The following is a 19548-nucleotide window of genomic DNA, read 5'->3' as shown; positions in this document are numbered from 1 at the left end:
ATTGCGTATGCAGGGTGGCTAGTTTTCCTCGCACAATCTCCCCTCCGTCCTTGAACAGATCGGCTGTTACCCGATTCTAACCAGCTGCTTTTCCCCCTCTGCATTGCTGCTAAGGCTTTCTTTACTTCCTCTTTCGTTACCAATGGGATGACGCGTTGTTGTGTACTACTGTATCTCTCATTAACGTTCTGGTTACATTGCCTACTTTATAGATTTGTGTAGAATTCTTCGGCTACTTTTGGTTAGTTATTGAACTTGCTAATGACGTTGCCCTCCTTATCTCTTAACGCATACATCTGGTTTTTACACATGCCTAGTTTCCTCTTCGCCGCTTTTAGGCTGCGTCCGTTCCTTAGAGCATGCTCGATTCTCTCCATATTAAACTTCCTTATGTCGGCTACCCTGCACTTATTTATCAACTTTGATCGCTCTGCTAGCTCTATTGTGTGTGTAGGGTTAGATGCCCTCATGCTTTGGTGTTTGTTTCTTAACCAGACCTTAAGTCTCCTGAGATAGCTTGCCGGTACCCTGTCGAACCATCCTACCGCCTACTTCTACGGCACACTCTGTAATGATAGCTGTGAGATTACCATTCATTGTTTGAACATTAAAGGGGTCGTGAAATGTTTTCCGGAAATTTTGAACGACGTGTGTATTTGGAATTCTGACCCTTCATTCTATAGTATACCTTGGTTCGTTTCATCGTCTGGGTTGACTGAATAGCGAAAAAAAGTAAATTTTGGTTTCCCAGCGCGCGTCCCCCTCAACTTGCAGCAAACGTCATCTTAAGAAGCCAATCAGAGGCTTCTGTCGTCAACACAACATGGCGGCTTAGCAAGGCCTGTTGAGCCATAGTTGACCGAGGTCACAGCACGCATATTGACTCGAATGTGGCACTGTCCTTGGCACCGTCGCCTGCTCAGAATGGAGTCTGCTAGCTGTCAAGCTGACACATGTGCGAAATCTTGGCCGGCGCGCCGCACCAGTCGCCGCTTGCGAACTGACGCCTACTGCAAGCAGGGACACGGAGCGGCAAGCATCTTTGCGCCGCTAGACTAATGCCCGACCCACATCCGGTGTAACACTTTGCCGTGAACCACACACCAATGCCTGCGCGCTGCTTGGTTACTGACGTTCGCACCAGAAAAGGCAAAATAGCGATGTTATCAGAAAGACTGCCGGCTGTGCTCGGGCGGCGACAAAGCATGCCTGCCCACGTAGCGCGCTTTCGGCAACGGCGCTGGACACGGGCGCGCCGGGCCACGAACTGCACTGCTCTCTGGCTGCCCTGGTCGTCGCTAGGCCTGTTTCGCATCGAAGCCGCGGTGGACAGCGCTTCGGAAGTAGCCTGGGTTATAATAAAATGCCTGCTTTTGGCATCGCTTTACTGTCAACAGCATCGTCTCTCAACAAAAAATATGGTCATTTTTGCGGTGCGCTCGGCAGCGGAGCAGCGGACACCAGGCGCGCAAGCCGGACCGCAACGGCCGGGCAGCGGCGGTTGTGGCAAGAAATTTGCTCGTATTACAGTTGCTGCTTCTACCAGCAACTCGGCATTGTTCAACAATCCTCAAAAATGATCTATTTTCCACACTTCTTGCTCCCCCAGTTTATTATTTACGTGAAGAAAAATCTTTAGCTCATTTTTATGACGCCAGCGGATGGGATCCAGGCTTGCCGGCTGGCCTGCAGGCTCGATGTATTTCACATTCGCACCAGAAAAGACAAAACAGCCATGCTATCAGAAAGGTTGCCTGTTATATTCGAGCAGTGGCAGCATGCCGAGCTTTCGGCAACGACGCCGCCTGCGGGCTCGTCAGGCGATGAACTGCGAGGCTCGGCGGCGGCCCTGGTCGTCGCTAAGCCTACCTGGTTTCGCATCGATACTATCGATACCGCAGCTGAGGGAGCTTCGGAACTGGTCAGCGCTGTAAAAGGTACTACATTCGTCACCCCTTTAACTGTGAACCTGTCCCATAATAAAATAAAGATATGCTCGATTTCCGCGACGCCTTCAACAGCGGAGCTAGCAAATCCCAGCTATGCGAGCGGCGACCAGGCAGCAAATAAAGCGGTCATGGGATGAAATGTGCTTGTATCGCCGAATTAAATACTGCCAGCTAGCAACTCGGCATCAGCCAACGATCATCAAAAATGATTCATTTTTGGCATTCATCTATCCCAGGGCTTGTTACAAACATGAACAAATAAATCTACCGTGTTTTTCTGACGCCGGCTGCCGGCATCCAGGCTGATAGGCCGGCCCCGAGAAACGCGCCCCCACGACATTAAGACGCTGGCGCTCTGCGCACTCACATTCTGCCGCTTGTCAGTGCGACGCGCCGCATGCGGCCTGTCATTGACATCGGTTGGGCGCAGGCGGCGAGCTGCTGTCGGTCGTTGTTACGCCGTTCGCAACAGCGCGTCACGCGCCCGGCAAGTATATGTCATGTCGAGAGCCCGCGACACCTCTGCCTGCGGAAGCCCCGACCGTGAACCTCCCGAACCCGGTCGTGTATTCGAGTCCTCATCTCCATCGCAAGGAGTGGTTTGACTCACAGCCCCATGCGCAAATTACGCCTAATCCTCTTGCACACTTGGGGAAAGCATTTTTTCTCCAGCAAAGAACAGAAGCACGGAGCCAATGCGCACCACCATAGCCGACTCGTTCGTAACGAGTTCATGTAAACAGAAAGTCGTCGAGATGGGCTGACCTTGCTCAACTCGATTCTCTGACTCAAACCGCAGCTGTCAAGAAGCACCACCTAAACAAGTTCACATATGTAAGGCTTCATCGAGCCGCTGGTACTGGAGCCAAGGAGGATGGAGAAGCAGAACCAAAACCGAAACTGGTCCCAGGAGGTCAGGGATTGAAATATGACCACGCGCTGCAGCTTAATGGAGTGCAATTACGCATGCAAATAATTGGAAAACCTTGTTTCACTTTCTGAATTTTTCATAAAGCTATTATTTTAGGGCAAACGAAAGTTGAAGATACCTTTACAATTCTGAAGATCTTAAAATGACGTAGTCGAGTAGTGCGTGTGCCGGCCGATGGCGTCGCATGGTCGTTTCATGAGCACAAAAAGGCAGCGATTTCGAACGGGCTTTATTAAATGCAGACTTAATATTGAGTCGAAATATTTCGGAATCAGCATGTCTAATGTTTACAGAAGCAGTAAAAATTAGAACCGAGCAGCTTCATTTTCTTTTCACAGCCCCTTTAATCAAATATCTCTTCCGTAGCAAAATCCTGAATTCCTGTACCTTCCCTCTTACCACTTCAGCTTCACTAGTTTCTTCCCTTCCCTCTAGGCTAATGCAAGACCATACCATTCTGTGGTCGCTACAGTGCACCTTACGATCCCAGGGTGAGCGCACAGAATGAAGTCTATTTCATTTTTAGCCTCACCATTGGTGCACTTCCACGTCCACTTCCTGTTCTTCCGTTTGCGGAAGAAGGTATTCATGATCTGTAAATTATTTCTACCTGTGAATTCTACTAATGACTCTCCCCTGCTATTCCTAGAACCTATTCCATAGTCGTCGACCGCCTGGTCTCCAGCCTGCTTCTTGCCTACCTTTGCATTGAAGTCGCTCATCTGTACAGTGTACAGTCGAACCCGGATATATCGAATTCGAAGGGGATCGGAAAATAGTTCGATATAGCGAAAATTCGATATACAGATATAGGCTAAAACTGCACTCCCGATCATAACAAATTGTGGCTTACCATTTGGAACAGCCGCGAATAACATAGTATGGGCACGCAATGTGAAAGTGCTTTATTATTTCGCGGAAAAAAAATCACTAATTTTGGGCTGCTTTTTCCTCTGGGAAACGAAGTTCAAAACACTGGTCTCGATCTTCTCGAGACTGTCCAGGTGCGAGAGCCCAGTGCCTTCCATTTCGCCACAACAGCGCCGAATCAGGCTGAACGCTGATGCTAGTTCAGTGGCTGTGCACGGACGTGTTTCTTCGACAACACAGTTGACTTCGTCGTCACTGGAATCGGCGTCCTGAACGCCAGCTATTCAGGCCACAATATTCTCATCAGCAAGGTTGGCTACCGCTTGAACTTCGCTGTCAGTCACTTCGGACGGAACGGCGCCGGGAAAATTGGACAAGTCGTGAAACGCGTCGTCCAAGCACTCATCGTCATCTAAATCTTCCGGACATTCATCTCTGGCCACTTCAAGGCCTGCCTTGCCAAAACAGTTGGCTACTGTGGCCTGCTTCATGCCGCGCGTTGAAACACAGGCACACACAAGAAAAACACGCAAGGCGCAGATGGAGCGGTCCGAGCGAAGCCTATGCGAGCGGCAGTCAGCGCGGCTGCGAAGGAACGACAGAGGGAAAAGAAAGAGCAGGGAGAAAGACAACGCTCTGGGCTTCGCTTTTTTTTTTTCTGACCTCTCTCTTCTCCCCAGACCCACGAGCGACCGTTTTCTCTCTCTTCCTTTCCCCACATTGCCGCGCGTCTCCATGCCGCGCACTCCCTTCCCTGAGCTCCAATGACCTTGACGAAACACACGCCGGCGGTACAGGAGGAGCGGGAAAGCTCGCGCCGGTGGGGCGCAAAAACCAGGGGCGCGGCGTTCGATATATCCAATGTCCGGCGAAAATGGAATTCGATATACAACGCAACTGTCCTATACTTTTACATAGTATTTTCAAGGGCGTAATCTGTGTGTTCGATATAGCCAATAATTCGAAATATGTGGGTTCGATATATCCGGGTTCAACTGTACTGTGATTTTACTTTGTTCATTGCTGATTCCACGTCTTCATAGAAGCTTTCAACGATCTGGTTCAACGAAGCTTTCAACGCACGCGCAAACGAGCTTCCAAATGCCGCCCATGGATGACGCCCGATGCCGTGGCTCATCATCATCAACTTTTTTTTTACGCCGTAAGTTCCTGCTATCTGTATCGGCATTGGTATCACCAGCACGGCAGTTGTGGTAGCATGTTAGTTCACCGTAGCTGTGGCTTGCACGTGCTGCCGCCCTGGCGCCAAGCGTTTTAGCACAATGGGCAAGCACCTTAGTAGCTACATGGCTGGGAGTTAGCTCTCAAACACGGCAAGCGTGCAGTGGGTAGGAAATTCGACGCAGCTGAGAAGCGAGTCCGACGATAGTGCAACCAAAAGGATGCATTGAGAAACACAAGCTGCAAAAAGCGTGCATTCCGAGGTAAGCCGTGCGAGTTTCCCGAACTGGAAGAAGAGCTACTCTTCTATGTGATGGAGCGTTGACAGCGGACATGCTGCGCGAACTCTTGTGGGATAAGCGTGCACCAAGTACAGAACAAGCTTCGAGTCTGAATACTCTGGGAGTGATGACTGAACGTAGAATAAATGTCACTCATTCCCTGATTGGTGTGTTTTTACTTTAAAAAAATTTTTTCCCGCACATCGCGTGTGTGGGCCGCACCCCAAAAATTGACCCTCAAATCTGGAAAAAAAATGTGTGGCCCTTACACGCGTTTATGCAGTATGTAAAATGCTAAACCACTGCAGTTACAACTGATCTTAAATATCCCAAACGATTACAAATGTGGTCATTTTCTCATGTGCATTCACATTTGCATTTCACAAGAGTTATGTTCTTAAACATGGTTAATTTTTAATGAATGCATATTTCAAATAAACACACACATCTTATGTATAGATCCATTGTTCTAATCAGCACACTCTGCAGTGTTTTTAGACATACTGAACTGCCTTTGCTGATAGGGAAAGTAACTGAACCTTCCGAATCCTTGCATGCACTGCATTAGTCCCTGTTATGCAGGCTCCATTCGACCTAAATAAGCCAGCAGGGAGGCCTGCACAAATACCGTGCATGCAAGGATCTGGAAAGGCTGCAAGTAAACTCTACTATTTTTCTCCCAGCAATAGCGATTAAGTACATTTAGAAACACTGCAATGTGTTAATTAAAATAAACTAAGTAATTAATTTGAAGTGCATTATTTTAGCAGCTGAAAAATCTATGTAAATTTTGAAATTATATGACTGATCGCCATCTGCACTGTTAACTTGGCTCATTTTTGGGCTGAAATCATCAAAAACTAGCCAATATCTTTTCCTTTGATTCATACCTGCCAAAGGGCAAATGTGCAAGAAAAAATCCTCAACTGTTATTGCAGCCCTGCATGGATAGATCGAATGAGAAGTTGTACGCTACTCCAAAGTGTGACACATTTTTCTTACTTTCTGTAATACAAACATACAAACTCTCCGCAATGTTGCATTTATCATGAATATGTTCACGCATGCGTCGGGGTCGGCCGTGCCGATCGCAATCTATGGACATCACAGCCAATTGTGCTTTCACCATACAAGAAAAACCTAGCACCTAAAAACGCTGATGCAACGGATGTCTTGCATAAACCACAATACCCACAAGAAATCTGTATGCCTTTGCTTTTCGAGCAGTGAAGCTGCTCGCGTGGTGGTAAACAACCTTTGTTGCCAATGCACCTAGTCTAGGGCTATTTGCTTGTGGGCTGTGACGACAATGCCTCTGTTGGCTGTGACCGTGCAGGTGTCGGTTCGACCATGTTCACTTGCGAGAAGGAATTCGTGCCTCAAGATTACATATCACATGGACGTCAGGAGATAACCATACATGCATGGCGAAAGAACTAGCTGCAGGTCTCCTCGATTGGGCTGCACCAGTTCAGGGGGTGCAGCTGACTTCGTGCTGCACGAGTTCTCATGTTACGGCCATGCTAAATGTGGCCTCTGCTATTCACCAAACAGCTGAAGTGACATTAGCAACTGGCTGGCATGACACACTCACCTTTTTGTCCAGCCTCGCACATTGCTGTACAAAATTTCTCTTTTATGAACAAATATCATTACTACATGCAGCACAATGGAGCATTTCCAAAAGAGGCAGATGGTGAGATGTTCCTTTAATACGTGGGTGATCGCAATGTTTGTGATAATTAACTCGCTGCGACATCAGTAGCTCCGCTTACAGCAGCGAGTGGCCTTTATGTTGCTGTCAGCCCCAGTTAGTCTCTGATAGTCACTCCAACATCACCGTCCACCGAGAGTGAACGTGAGTTGTTGTGAATCAGGCAACTTTTTTCTGCAATTGGTGCACAACCGCATTCACTTTTCAATAGAACGGCAAACGCACATGAACTGTCCAAGGTTGTCTCGAGCGGAAGTCTGAGTAACCTCTTCAAAGGACCCACTGGGTCGGTGACGGTCGATCGACCAGCCTGCGCCACTTTGCACAATGCAACGGAAAGGACGGGGCCAAATTATTCACCACTTTTGGAATTAAAAAATTTCTGAGCCACTCCACGGGATGTGCCACTTTGAACAAATGCATGGCATTCAGTACAATCCCGTGCATATGTCAGACGAACGTTTCTTTGCACTCGATTTGGCCGCTGCACGGAGAGTGTCAGGCTATGCAAGAACTGGCACTGCACTGGAACTGTTGTGAACCAGTGCAGCCAAATTGAGGAGACCTTGCATTTGCTCCAGACAACGGTGGCCGGGTGCAATAACGGGGGGAGCCCGGCTCCGGTGGCCTTGAGTCCGCAAGCAGCCTCTGGCAAGCAGGTCATGTGACCAGAGCGGTAGCCGAGACCTGTCAGCAAGTAGTGCGTGACTGGAAAATCGAATATGCCCAGCAGCGGGAAAACAAGCCCCCGAGCCTTTACCGCTTTTACTGCCAGCTTCCTACATCACTCCCCCTCCACGAGGAAAGACAGGATAGATACGTGGGGCATAATATGTTATACAGCGCCACCTACAGTAAACCGAGCACTAACCTCAGTGGCCATGGAAGCAAGACTTGTGCAGGGGTCAGCCTCGCGTAAGGAAGCCAGAATGTGAACTCCTGCAAAACTTTTCGCTCAGTCTCAAGTCTGCATCTATGTACATACCGTGTTCTGCAACTTTATCGGCACAGGTTTGAAAAATTCTCCCGCCACAACCGTTGGCTCGTTTGTGGTGAAACCGCGCACAAAGCTTCCTTATTGTTGTCCGTTTTAAGGCATAGTAAGTATAAAAGTGGTACTTGCTAGGTTTGGTCACGCGAGATGCGAAACAAGAAGCACCCGTGTTGAGATCGAGCCGCCGTCATCGAATTTCTGCCGAAAGATACTTGTGGCGCCATCTGGCATCGCTGAAGGAAAGCGCCGCGACGGAAGCGCCGAGGCGAGCGCTGCAACGAGCGCGGCGGCTTGCTTTGAATGCGTCGTTCGGGCCATGTCGTCTGCTTAAGCGCGTGAAATATTTTTCGGCCAACGCATTTTGAAAACTATCGTAAACAAATTAAATGACTTGACGGTGATTTACCAATAAAAGATATGTTCTCCATTGTCTCGTCGTATTTCTGCCGTCTGCTTTCGCGGCGCTTTCCTTCAGCGATGCCAGATGACGCCACAAGTATCTTTCGGCAGAAATTCGATGACAGCGGCTCGATCTCAACACGGGTGCTTCTTGTTTCGCATCTCGCGTGACCAAACCTAGTAAGTACCACTTTTATACTTACTATGCCTTAAAACGGACAACAATAAGGAAGCTTTGTGCGCGGTTTCACCACAAACGAGCCAACGGTTGTGACGGGAGAATTTTTCAAACCTGTGCCGATAAAGTTGCAGAACACGGTATGTGATTACAACTGTTTTGTAAATTATGGTCGTTTAATATTCATGTTAAATTTTAAAAGGGCAATAATATTCCAGGACCACGCTCGCAATAAACATAAACCTTGTAAAATTTATTGCGTCTCAGCAATGAATAAATATTTTCGTGTCTGCTTGGATAACAGATTTTGCTCATTCAGAAACACAAAGTGGTTATACCTCGACAAACAGGTCAGAGCTAATATTTTAATATCACTGCTAATATGTTTTATTCCTTCTTAGCATATGTGCAAAACCAAGACACTGGTGCTTAGACTACATCTGATTTTCTTTTTCTTACATGTTAATCAGGCTCATTTCGAATGTCACTCTTTTCATGTGAAAGAAAACTGCCAGCCCACACTTTTCTGTTCTTCTCAATTTGCATGCCTGCATACAGTGGGAGTGAGAATGGCGGCAGACAACACAACTGGCCTCACCCTTCAATCAAGGCACCCTAAATGTAGCCGGATACAACTTAAAACAGTAGGGTGCAGCATTTTTTATTACTCCAAAAGTCAATCAGAACATAAACGAAATCAGCCTTATGATGTTTGACTGTGTTAAACAAGCTAGAAGCATCAAAATGGTGGTTTTAGCTTCTTGTTTAGGTAACAAGAAACGTCTAACAATGGACTACTTTTGGTTTTTATAGAGGAGGAATTCTGTGCTGCGGTCCTGAATACAGGCGGAGCTTCACCGCAGACTTAACGACTACACAAGTTTTGTTTCTACGACGAGGCGTCTGAAGTGCATGGTCTGGACTCAAGTTATCTTCGTATCAGTCTCATACGATAAACTTTTGTGTGGCATGTGAAAGCCAACTGTTGAGGTACTTTTCTTTGTACTCATCTTTCCATGCACTGCGTTCCTCACGCCTCCTTTCGGTGCCCTCAACCCGGCAAGGCCCCCTGGGCAGTGAAGAGACACAGCACCTGTATTTGTGGTGCCAGAGCAGCAGCAGCTGCCGCCGGGGCCCGGTGCTGCCGGAGGGAGGCACGACGCATGGCGTCCAGAACAAAGTCGTCAATGTCCACCAGGGCCTGGTGGGTCGGGGGCCGCGGCTCACAGCTGCTGGCCAGGCTGCTGGGGCTGGTGGCCAGAATGCCACAGCTCTCGAGCAGGGCATCCTGGCCCGTCTCGGGGGGTGCGTCCGAGTCGCTCGAGTAGTCCGAGCTGAGGGTGCGCTCAGCTGGCAAGGGCCGCAGCCAACGAGCCGAGTCTTCCTCCGAGTCAGACGAGCTGTCCACCTAATGATGGGAGACATGTGCTCTTTTTACAACTCTGCCATTGTGTTGCAATTCACTTCTTGTTTGTTTTATATGTGGAAAATGTGAATATCGCCTTCAGAAAGCTTGGCTCTACTCATATGCGTGCCTTTTTAGTCGCATGTGTCTTTACTATTGTTTATTTGTTGAAAGCCACCTGTGAAAAATTCACACAGTTAGAGTAGAAAACAAATATCCCTTTCAGGTGCTGCGTGTACTATCGCGATGGAAAGAAACGCAAACAATGCAGTACCTGCATGCTCTGCTGTTGTAATTACCGTAAAGTCCCACGTATAATAATACGAGTTTTTTTTTTTCCAGATTTTAGCATGTCAAATTTCCACCTCGTATTATATGTGGATCGGAACAATTTTCGGCCAAAATCAGCAGTTCCGGTTTCGTTATTATTGAGCGCGATCACCATCACGCGTCCAGCGAGAGGAGGCGCTATCTAGCGGCCGTGTAGGTCGGTAGTTTCGGCATGAACGCCATTTCACTACGCTGACCTGACCTTGGGGACATTTCAGTGAAAGCAGCACTCGGCTGCTTTTAAAAGGAGAGCAATCGCAGCTGCCGAAAGCATTCCAACCGCGTCAAGCGCTGCTACGTGGTCTGGATGCAGTTACTGCCGCCGGACCTCTCCAGCCACGCTGCGCAGCTGGATGCTTGGGCCAGCATTCCCGAGGAGCTCACCGGTTGTTATCTGAACGCGGCTGACGGTACCGCGTCACTGACAGAAGCCTCCCGGAAGACAACATACACGATCATGACAAACACTAAAGCTGTGACTACTGACACTTCCAAAGTGTGCGCGCCAGCGCATATGCCGCAACAGTGGTCTGTGCGTGCTCGTGGCGAAAAACTACAGAAGGCTTGAGCGGCAAATTACACCTCGTATTATATACGGGTCCGTATTATTGGGTTTTTACAGTACTTCTGACCGCGCTTTTGGTTGGTTTATGGGGTTTAACGTCCCAAAGAGACTCGGCTATGCGGGATGCCGGAGTGGAAGGCTCTGGATAATTTCAACCACGTGGGGTTCTTTAACGTGCACTGACATTGCACAGTACATGGGCCTCTAGAATTTCACCACCATTGCAATTTGACCACCGCGGCCGGGATAGAACCCGCATCTTTCGGGTCAGCAGCTAAGCACCACAACTACTGAGGCACTGCAGCAGGCTGATCGCACTTTTACCAGGGTGGTAAGAAAAAGACATTACAGTTGTCCTAGAATGCATCACGGACGACTCTAGCATCTTTTTGCTGCCACCGGAGTAAAAGCGTGATGAAAAGAAATGTGAACAGTGGAGTGCCTAGGCTCCGTTCTGTTCGTGTTTCTTTCCATTACCCCTGTACATATGTACATACATCATGAGTAATGTCATATCTCCACATAAAGGCACAATGTGCAGAAATGTGGGCATTATAAGAAAGTGTCAAGGTATGCAAAATCACCTGCAGAACAACTTCAAGCCAGGCATTTGAAATGGACACAAAAATTCGTTTTTAAGATGGATGCCTCCATGTTTTGTGGTAGCTCTGGTACAGCTCTAGTCAGTGCGCACTTGTTGTTCGCTTTGCAAGGATGAATGCTTTAAAACACTTCAAATGAGCTGCGATGAGTTCTTATCACAGGAATAAGTGAAAAGTAGTATAACTGAGACCGTGCAACCAGCGGGGAGGCACGGAGTGGAGGTCTTGACAGAAACTGCATAATCAAGAGATGTCGTGATCATCAGCCTATGTCCCCGGCAGAGCCGAGGGGTCCCTCCCAATGCCAGCCACCTTGTGCCTGCTCTCGGAAGCCGACCTTCTTATTTACCAAGGCCCATTTAGTACAGTGAGATAAAACTCAAGAATGCAGCAGTGAATGCCCCCAACCAATGGCAGTTAATCTCCTAGCGTCATGACAATGGCATATTTGCACTCATGAGTTGTATCCACTAAAAGATGTTACTGATTCAGGTTTGCTCCCTGACCTTCTCTGCCTGCTCTTAATGTTACCTTCCTTTCTATAGCTCACTTCGTTGTCCTTAATTTAAGTTTTCGTTAGCCTCCGTGTTTCTGCCTCATAAGTGAGTATTGGCAAGCTAATACTTTTCTCTTGATGGATATAGGTAAACTGCCATTCATGATCTGAGAAAACTGGCCAAATGCACTCCACCTCATTCTTATTCTTTTAGTTACTTCACTCTCATGGTCTGGATCTGTGGTTACTACCTGCCAGAAGTAGAAGTTGGTTGGTTGGTTTTATGGGGTTTAACGTCCCAAAGCGACTAAGGCTATGAGAGACGCCGTAGTGGAGGGCTCCGGAAATTTCGACCACCTGGGGTTCTTTAACGTGCACTGACATCGCACAGTACTTTAGTTTTTCTGCATATTAATTTTTAGACCCACCGTTCTGCTTTTCCTGTCTAGGTTATTAATCTTGCTTTTTCATTTGTCTCCCGAGTGACTTAGCAAGCCAATGTTATCAGCAAATCAAGGATTACTAAAGTATTCTGCATTAGCTCTTACTGCCATCTCTTCCCTGAATAGTACTGGATAGTTTCCTTATTGGGATTTTATTACTTTCTCTATGGAGGACAATGGTGACTATGCAACTGCCATAGATATCTACACCCTGATTGCCTGCACGACTACTGAGGTTTGGACCGAAACATAATCTATGAAGGCTCTATATAGGAGTTGGTTATATTCTGCGCATTTCTCCATCACCTGGATTGATGGTGTGAATAATATGGGCCATTGTTGAGCAGCCTTTTGCAAAAGTCAGCCTGGTCCTTTGGTTGACTGAAGCAGGTCAAGCTCTTCTTGCGCTTCGAGTAATGCATCTTAAAATGCATGCGTTTGGGTCAGGACCGAAAGAAATTTCAAATAAAGTGATATTTCCAGTAAAGCGATTTCGTTATAATGAGGGATTACTATGTTATTTTGGAAGATGCTTCCAAACAAGAACAAGACGCTGTTGTGTCGTGACGACAGGTCCCATGGTGGAAAAATAAACAAGAACATTAGTGTTGTTCTACCAACATGGATGGACAGACAAAGCTTCGACCACTTGTGATTGGAAAAAGCAAGTCACAGCAATGCTTCCAGGATGGGCTTTAGGCTTTGGTGACCTGCAGGTTCAATTAAGGAGTGCATATGATCAGCAAACATTTTGCCAAGTGGTGACCTGGTAGGTCCAATGTCTGCTTCCTCACAGACACCATCGCCAGAGTGCTAGTTTCAGCAACTTGGCTTCAAACACTACTTGGGCGCTTCAACCCTTGGACAAGGGGATAATCCTCCTCGTTGCAAAGGCTGGCTATAGGAAACATCTGAGGCTCCTGCAGTACCCGAGGATCGACCTCTTAGGCACCCTTGTCAGCATGGAGTGGAAGGATGCCAAAAACGCAAACTACAAAGACAACATTCTGGTCTCTGCTTTCCCGGTGAAGAGTGATCTTTTGTCGGGTGCATCTTGGGCCTTGATTTGTGGAACCACTTGTCCAAACTTACTGCTTCTATTTGTGATGGGGCAGCCGCGGGGGAGGAAGGCCACCATGAAGAAGAATCTGTGCCCATGTGTGCTCAGTGTGGTTCGTCGCTATTATAGGAGGCTGTGGTCTCAGCTGTTCTGAAGCAATGAAGGTGAAGAAACAAAACAATTTGCTCGGTAATCTACACGCAGCAAGTGGCTATCATAGACATACATTTTTGCTATTTCATTGTGCTTACATGCCAAATTTACTATAACTTTTATATCAAATTACACATTACATCAAACTTGTAGGCGATTTTTTGCGAGTTCTATACAGGCAGGCTCAACTAATTTTTTAAGTCCTTGACATCGATTAAGATTATGTTAGCGTTCTGCCTGGATTCGATACACTTGAGGTCATGAGACATTGCGTACACATGATGGCCAGTTTTTCTAACACAATCTCCCCACGGTCCTTCTACAGATCTGCGATTACCTGATCCTCCCCAGCTGCTTTTCCCCTCTGCATTGCTCCTAAGGCTTCCTTAACTCTTTACATTACAGTAAAGTCCTGATTGCTTTGGCTACTGTACAGTACAGATCTGTGTTGTGGGGACTCGCCTCGCTCTGTCTCCTTAGGGTTTGTTTCCCGGAGTGTCCTCCTTTCTAGTTAATTTATTAAGAAGCAGCGCACCAGGAAAAAACACAGACAGGAAGAAGGGGACAAGCACTGAACTTACAACTAAATTTTATTCAGGAGCGTGTCAGAATAAATACGGTACAACCACACTACGAACACAAGCAGGTCAGATAAGATATGGACCCCCAGCTACCTTTATCACAGTTTACCTTCGTACATTGAGCAATATCAACTCTTTTCTATTAAAGAATAGACAAAGTGCTGATGCATGAAGTCCCTGAATAAGCTGTTGCCTCCGCTTTGACACTGGTTTTGGCCAGGATTTCACAGCCGGGAAAGTAGGTTTCGCAGGCAGGTTTGTGCTTGAAACCCTTCATCAGAAATCCTGATGTGGTATAACCTGCATTACAATTAAGCTCGCACAACCTTTCATAAGGACATCGGCTGGTCTGGCCAATGCACGTGTTTCCCTTTGTCTCATGCAACAAATGGTTGTGTGAAATCTTATGCAAACAAGGCGTGACCTTTTGTTTTTCAGCATCTCTGCCTCTCCCCTTCTTCTTGCGCTGCTCCTCAAACCAACTGGCCCAGTCTTTTAGTTACCTTAACAAGCCTCTGTCGCAGGTGCAGTGGGGACAGCTGCTCTCTCTTCGAACTAGTTATGTGCCGATGGTTCAGCATTACACTCCGCCAGCAGCTCAGGCCTATCCGGCTCCTGCCCTAGCGTGAGCAAACCTTTGCTCATAACCTTATTACGTTGATTCCTTAGTGTAGCTTCTTGCTGGCCAGCGTTATTGTTCTTGCAGCAAAAAATGCCTTTTCGTGTCAGCCAGTTTTGTGTCATTCCTTTCTTCCCGAGAGCTCGACCCGCCATGGTCGGTAGTGCTCACGATCACGGGGTGAGATCGACCATTTGATCTGTCAGCAGCGGATGAGCAAGAAGACCACATTTACTTACCTATTTCAACACCACAGTGTAGAACTCCTTGGCTAATTTAACTACCCTGACATTTAATGACACTGCCCTCTTTGTCTCTTAGTGCACACACCCGAGTTTTGCCCATGCCTAATTTCCTCGTGACCACTTTAAGGCTACCTCCGTTCAGAGCATGCTCAATCTTCCTTATGTAATGCACCTAGCACTTCACTCTGACAGCTCTGCCAGTTCTTCTCTACAAGGGTTAGATGCTTGTATGCTTTGGGGTTTCTTAATCAGATCTTTTGTCTCCTGAGAGAGCTTACCAGTATACCCTGTCTACCTGCACTACCCCCACTACCCCCTACTTATGTTGCAGACCCTGTAGAGATATTTTTAGACTATCATTGGTTGCTTGAACATTAGAACGCTGCCAAAGCTAGCGCGCCTGTTCGCGCAGGCTTAGTGTGCACCTTAAAAGTAAAACCAAAGTGAACACAGGCATTTTTCGTTGCGACTGGCACTTCATGACTTCGTTTTACCTCCTGCCGATTTTTTGTCCTGTGACTCATCGAGAAGTAAGAATCACATGTGGTAGTATGATACATGGCTGGTAGGGCAAATCACTTGGACTCCATCCACGCCAAAGAAGTAGTGAACACTATGGGGCAATTATAGCCAAACACTAAGCGCCCCACGCCTTCGACCATGATTTCCAATGTTACCACTTTGTTTTATACCGCTCTTTGTTTTCGCTCAAGCACAGACCAAGGCTTCGAGAGGAACGAGTGATACACGGTGGAGTAATATGGTTCCTCCGCAGCCTTGCCTGCTATGCATGAAATGGAGTACAGTCGAACCCGGATATATCGAACCCGCATATTTCGAATTATTGGCTATATCGAACACACAGATTACCCCCTTGAAAATACTATGTAAAAGTATAGGACAGTTGCGTTGTATATCGAATTCCATTTTCGCCGGACATTGGATATATCGAACGCCGCGCCGCGCCCCTGGAAGGTGCGCTTTCCCCAAAGACATTCCTGTCCGGTCAGCCGCCTCAGCCACGGAGATGGCCTCAGCGGAGAACATTTCCGCAGTCAGCAGGCGCAGGGCCCTTTTTTTTTTTGTTCCCCGTTTTTGCGCCCCACCGGCGCGAGCTTTCCCCCTCCTCCTCTCCTCCTGTACCGCCGGCGTGTGCTCCGTCAAGGTCATTGGAGATCAGCGAAGAGAGAGCGCCGCATAGAGACGCGCGGCGACCACGCTTCTTGGGGAAAGAGAGAGAGAGAAAACGGTCGCTCGTGGGCACATCGTGGGTCTGGGGAAAAGAGAGCGCAGAAAAAAAAAAAAAAAACGAAGCCCAGAGCGCCGATCTTTCTCCCTGCTCTTTCTTTTCCCTCTGTCGTTCCTTCGCAGCCACGTTGACTACCGCTCGCATAGGCTTCGCTCTTATCGCTCCATCTGCGCCTCGCGTGTTTTTTTTTTTTGTGTGTGTGTGTGCCTGTGTTTCAACGCGCGACGTGAAGCAGGCCCCAGTAGCCAACTGTTTTGGCAAGGCAGGCCTTGAAGTGGCCGGAGATGAATGTCCGGAAGATTTAGATGACGATGAGTGCTTGGACGACGCGTTTCGCGACTTGTCCAATTTTCTCGGCGCCGTTCCGTCCGAAGTGACTGTTGAGGACTTTAACGCTGACAGCGAAGTTCAAGCGGTAGCTGGCGTTCTAGACGCCGACTCCAGCGACGACGAGGGCAACTGTGTTGTCGAAGAAACGCGTCCGTGCGCAGCCACTGAACTGGCGTCAGCGTTAGCCTGATTCGGCGCTGTTGCGGCGAAATGGAAGGCACTGTGCTCTCGCACCAGGACAGTCTCGAGAAGATCGAGGCCAGTGTTTTGAACTTGGTTTCCCAGGGGAAAAAGCAGCCCAAAATTAGTGATTTTTTTTTTTCCCGCGAAATAAAGCGCTTTCACATTGCGCGCCCATACTATGTGATTCGCGGCTGTTCCAAACGGTAAGCCACAATTTGTTATGATCGGGAGTGCAGTTTTAGCCTATATCTGTATATCGAATTTTCGCTATATCGAACTATTTTCCGATCCCCTTCGAATTCGATATATCCGGGTTCGACTGTATAAAGTTCTCAGATAAGGTCAAATATCTGTTCTGCAGAGAGATATAGGAGGTATTCACTGAGGCCGCGCTACCAGACGGCGCGAGCGTCGTCGCGGCAAGCGCGCCATGTTTGCGGTCGTTTCAGGCCAGCTCGCGCAGTGTCACGGTGCGCCGTGAGGTACCCGGCCTGAACTGTTAGTGATCCGTAACATATTTGTACGTTGTTGAATACGTCAGCGACCACTTATCTTTGTAGAGCGCGTATTGTGCATGAAGTTTGCAGCAGAATTCTTCTGCGCTGTGATATAACCGAGCTGCCTCAACTCGGCAGCAAAACTGGCTGGGTTCGCTGCACGCAAGAATTTACACGACTTGCAGCTTTTAATATCAGTTGATAACTGTCAGCTAGTCATTCAGGGTACATCGTGGATAAAAAGCATGATTAATTAACCGAAATTTCAAAACTGCTGCCGCAGAAATTGATAATTCAAGCGTCTGTAGTCCGCGAACTGCTGACGCTTCTCAGACGGTCTTTTAGCAGAAAGGCACAGCGTCATAGCTGCCTTATTTACACGACAGAACGGTCAAACAAAAATACTGCCATGCGCTCGCAGCACGAACGGCAGACACAGCGAGAATTTTTTGCAGTTTTGATTGTAGCTACGTAGCGCTGCTTCGTATGCACAAGAGGTCTAACGCTTTCGCAGCAACGCAGTGTGCAGCCATTCCGCTAGATTCAGTAGTAACACGTCACTTTCAGCACATAGAGCTGACAAGTTAAGCTACAGCTAAGTTAACAGACCCTTCGAATTACTCACCTCTTCAAAAACGGCACTTCGGCCGTCGCCACCGCGGACGTCGGCACTCACAGCACGGCTCTTGGACTCACCCGCTTGTCAAGTAATTGCACCCTCTTATATCCTTTAATTCCTTGGCCTTCCAGCAAACCTAAGCCGTGCACAAGGTGCGCCTCGATACCGGTGAATTCAACGCGCGGCAGCAGTCCTGTACGTCTCACACTGCGCCGGCGCCTCCGCTTTCTTACGGGCCGACCTTTTCACAAAGTGGAACCTTTTGAGCGTGGCCGCTGTTCTCTGCTTCGCGCAGTTCCCGGAACACCCTCTCAGTAACGCGGTGTTACGGGCCGGACAGTAATTATCTATGGCTAGACACGAAATACACTCACATTTCACACATCACCGGCTAATTAACGCTGCGGCTGGCTGCGGCGGCCGCGCGCGCGACCACCAACATGGCGAATGCTGTGCCGGCTGCTAGCGCCCCTTGCGGATGACGTCATGTGAATACCTCCTATACATTTCCTCTTCGCGCTAAGTCACTTTCCTCAATAGGTTCCTCCGTTCCTCTCTTCCAAGTCTAGGCTAATTTGTGACCTTACACTGCATCTCACCTTGCCAAGCACCCCCATTCCTGAACAATGTCAGGATACCCACACAATATGAAGTTTTCAGTCTTGCCATTCAGGCACTTCCAGTTCTCCCGTTTGCAGAAGGTATTCAGGATCTGCACAATTTCGTTCTTCGAACGCTATCAATAACTCCCCTCTGCTATTCCCATAGGCTATGCCATAGTCACCTACCACCTGGTCTCCTGCCTGCTTTTTGCCAACCTTGGCATTAACTGCTTTTTATTTTACACAGTGCCGATATTCCACACCTTCAAAAAATCTTTAGATTAAACTGGTCATCTTGATTGGCCTGTGGCACTGGCACCCCTAACAGACATGGGGAAGGGGGAAATTTTGTACCATACTGTTCCCTGCTACCCAGAAGCCACCTTCAATTTGTTAAGATTAAAGGAGAATAGAATCTTGGTGATATGTTTTCTTCCCTGCAGTCATGCATGGCATTCGCCTACGACTGCTAAATAATTTATCATGAAATTTTTTTCCCATGCTGTAGTGGTTTTGGTTTCAACAGCTCTGTGACGTCAAAATTCCGTATAGGCGAAGTGAGGCATAAAAAACAGCAATATAATCATTGCTTCTTCATTCATTGTCATTACAGCTCCTGATGCAGGCTAGCTTTAGCATTGCAGTGAATTAAAAGGATAAAGCAGCGATTATATTGCAGTTTTTCATTCCTTGCGTACAAAGCTTTGCGTAGAATGCTTTGCGTGGAACCTTTCGAAGAATGCTTTTAGCAACCTTTTCGCTCATGGCACTTTGAATTGAGTCAAAGAGACAAACTCCACAAGTGGAGAATCAGCTCCATGCCACTACGTTCCAGCCTCTGAACGTGGAAAGCTGACAATGAGATCCATATAAATTGCATTTGGGGCAACGTATACAACGAATCCCATCATTTCTGCATGACAAGAACTTGGAATTACAGTCAAAACTCGATTTAACGAAACCCGATTTAACGAAAATCCCGATTTAACGAAGGTATCCTAATTCCCCCTCAGACGCCCATAGGGTTCAATGCTCTGACTAACCCGAAATAACGAAACCGATTCCGTGATC

The 19548-nt window shown here is 47.7% G+C and overlaps 1 protein-coding gene across 8 annotated transcripts in view; it reads right to left on the bottom strand.

Moving 5' to 3' along the window:
* The window catches only part of sp3 (phosphatidylinositide phosphatase spermathreecae), a 151893-nt gene that overhangs the window by 47668 nt on the left and 84677 nt on the right, over positions 1-19548 (bottom strand). For 6 of the 8 annotated variants that reach the window (XM_089578130.1, XM_089578133.1, XM_089578132.1 and 3 more), the window contains one exon: positions 9592-9906. In XM_089578130.1, the coding sequence (XP_089434256.1) occupies positions 9592-9906 (315 nt within the window). Of the gene's footprint in view, positions 1-7798; positions 7867-9591; positions 9907-13431; positions 13545-19548 lie in introns of those variants that run through there. The other 2 variants (XM_089578135.1, XM_089578137.1) reach the window with 2 other exon arrangements.

Source organism: Amblyomma mixtum, chromosome 3, assembly GCF_055824585.1.
Source record: "Amblyomma mixtum isolate Tamu chromosome 3, ASM5582458v1, whole genome shotgun sequence".
Taxonomy (NCBI): domain Eukaryota; kingdom Metazoa; phylum Arthropoda; class Arachnida; order Ixodida; family Ixodidae; genus Amblyomma; species Amblyomma mixtum.
Note: the sequence above shows the minus strand (reverse complement) of the source record. Positions and strands in the feature narration are given on the sequence as shown.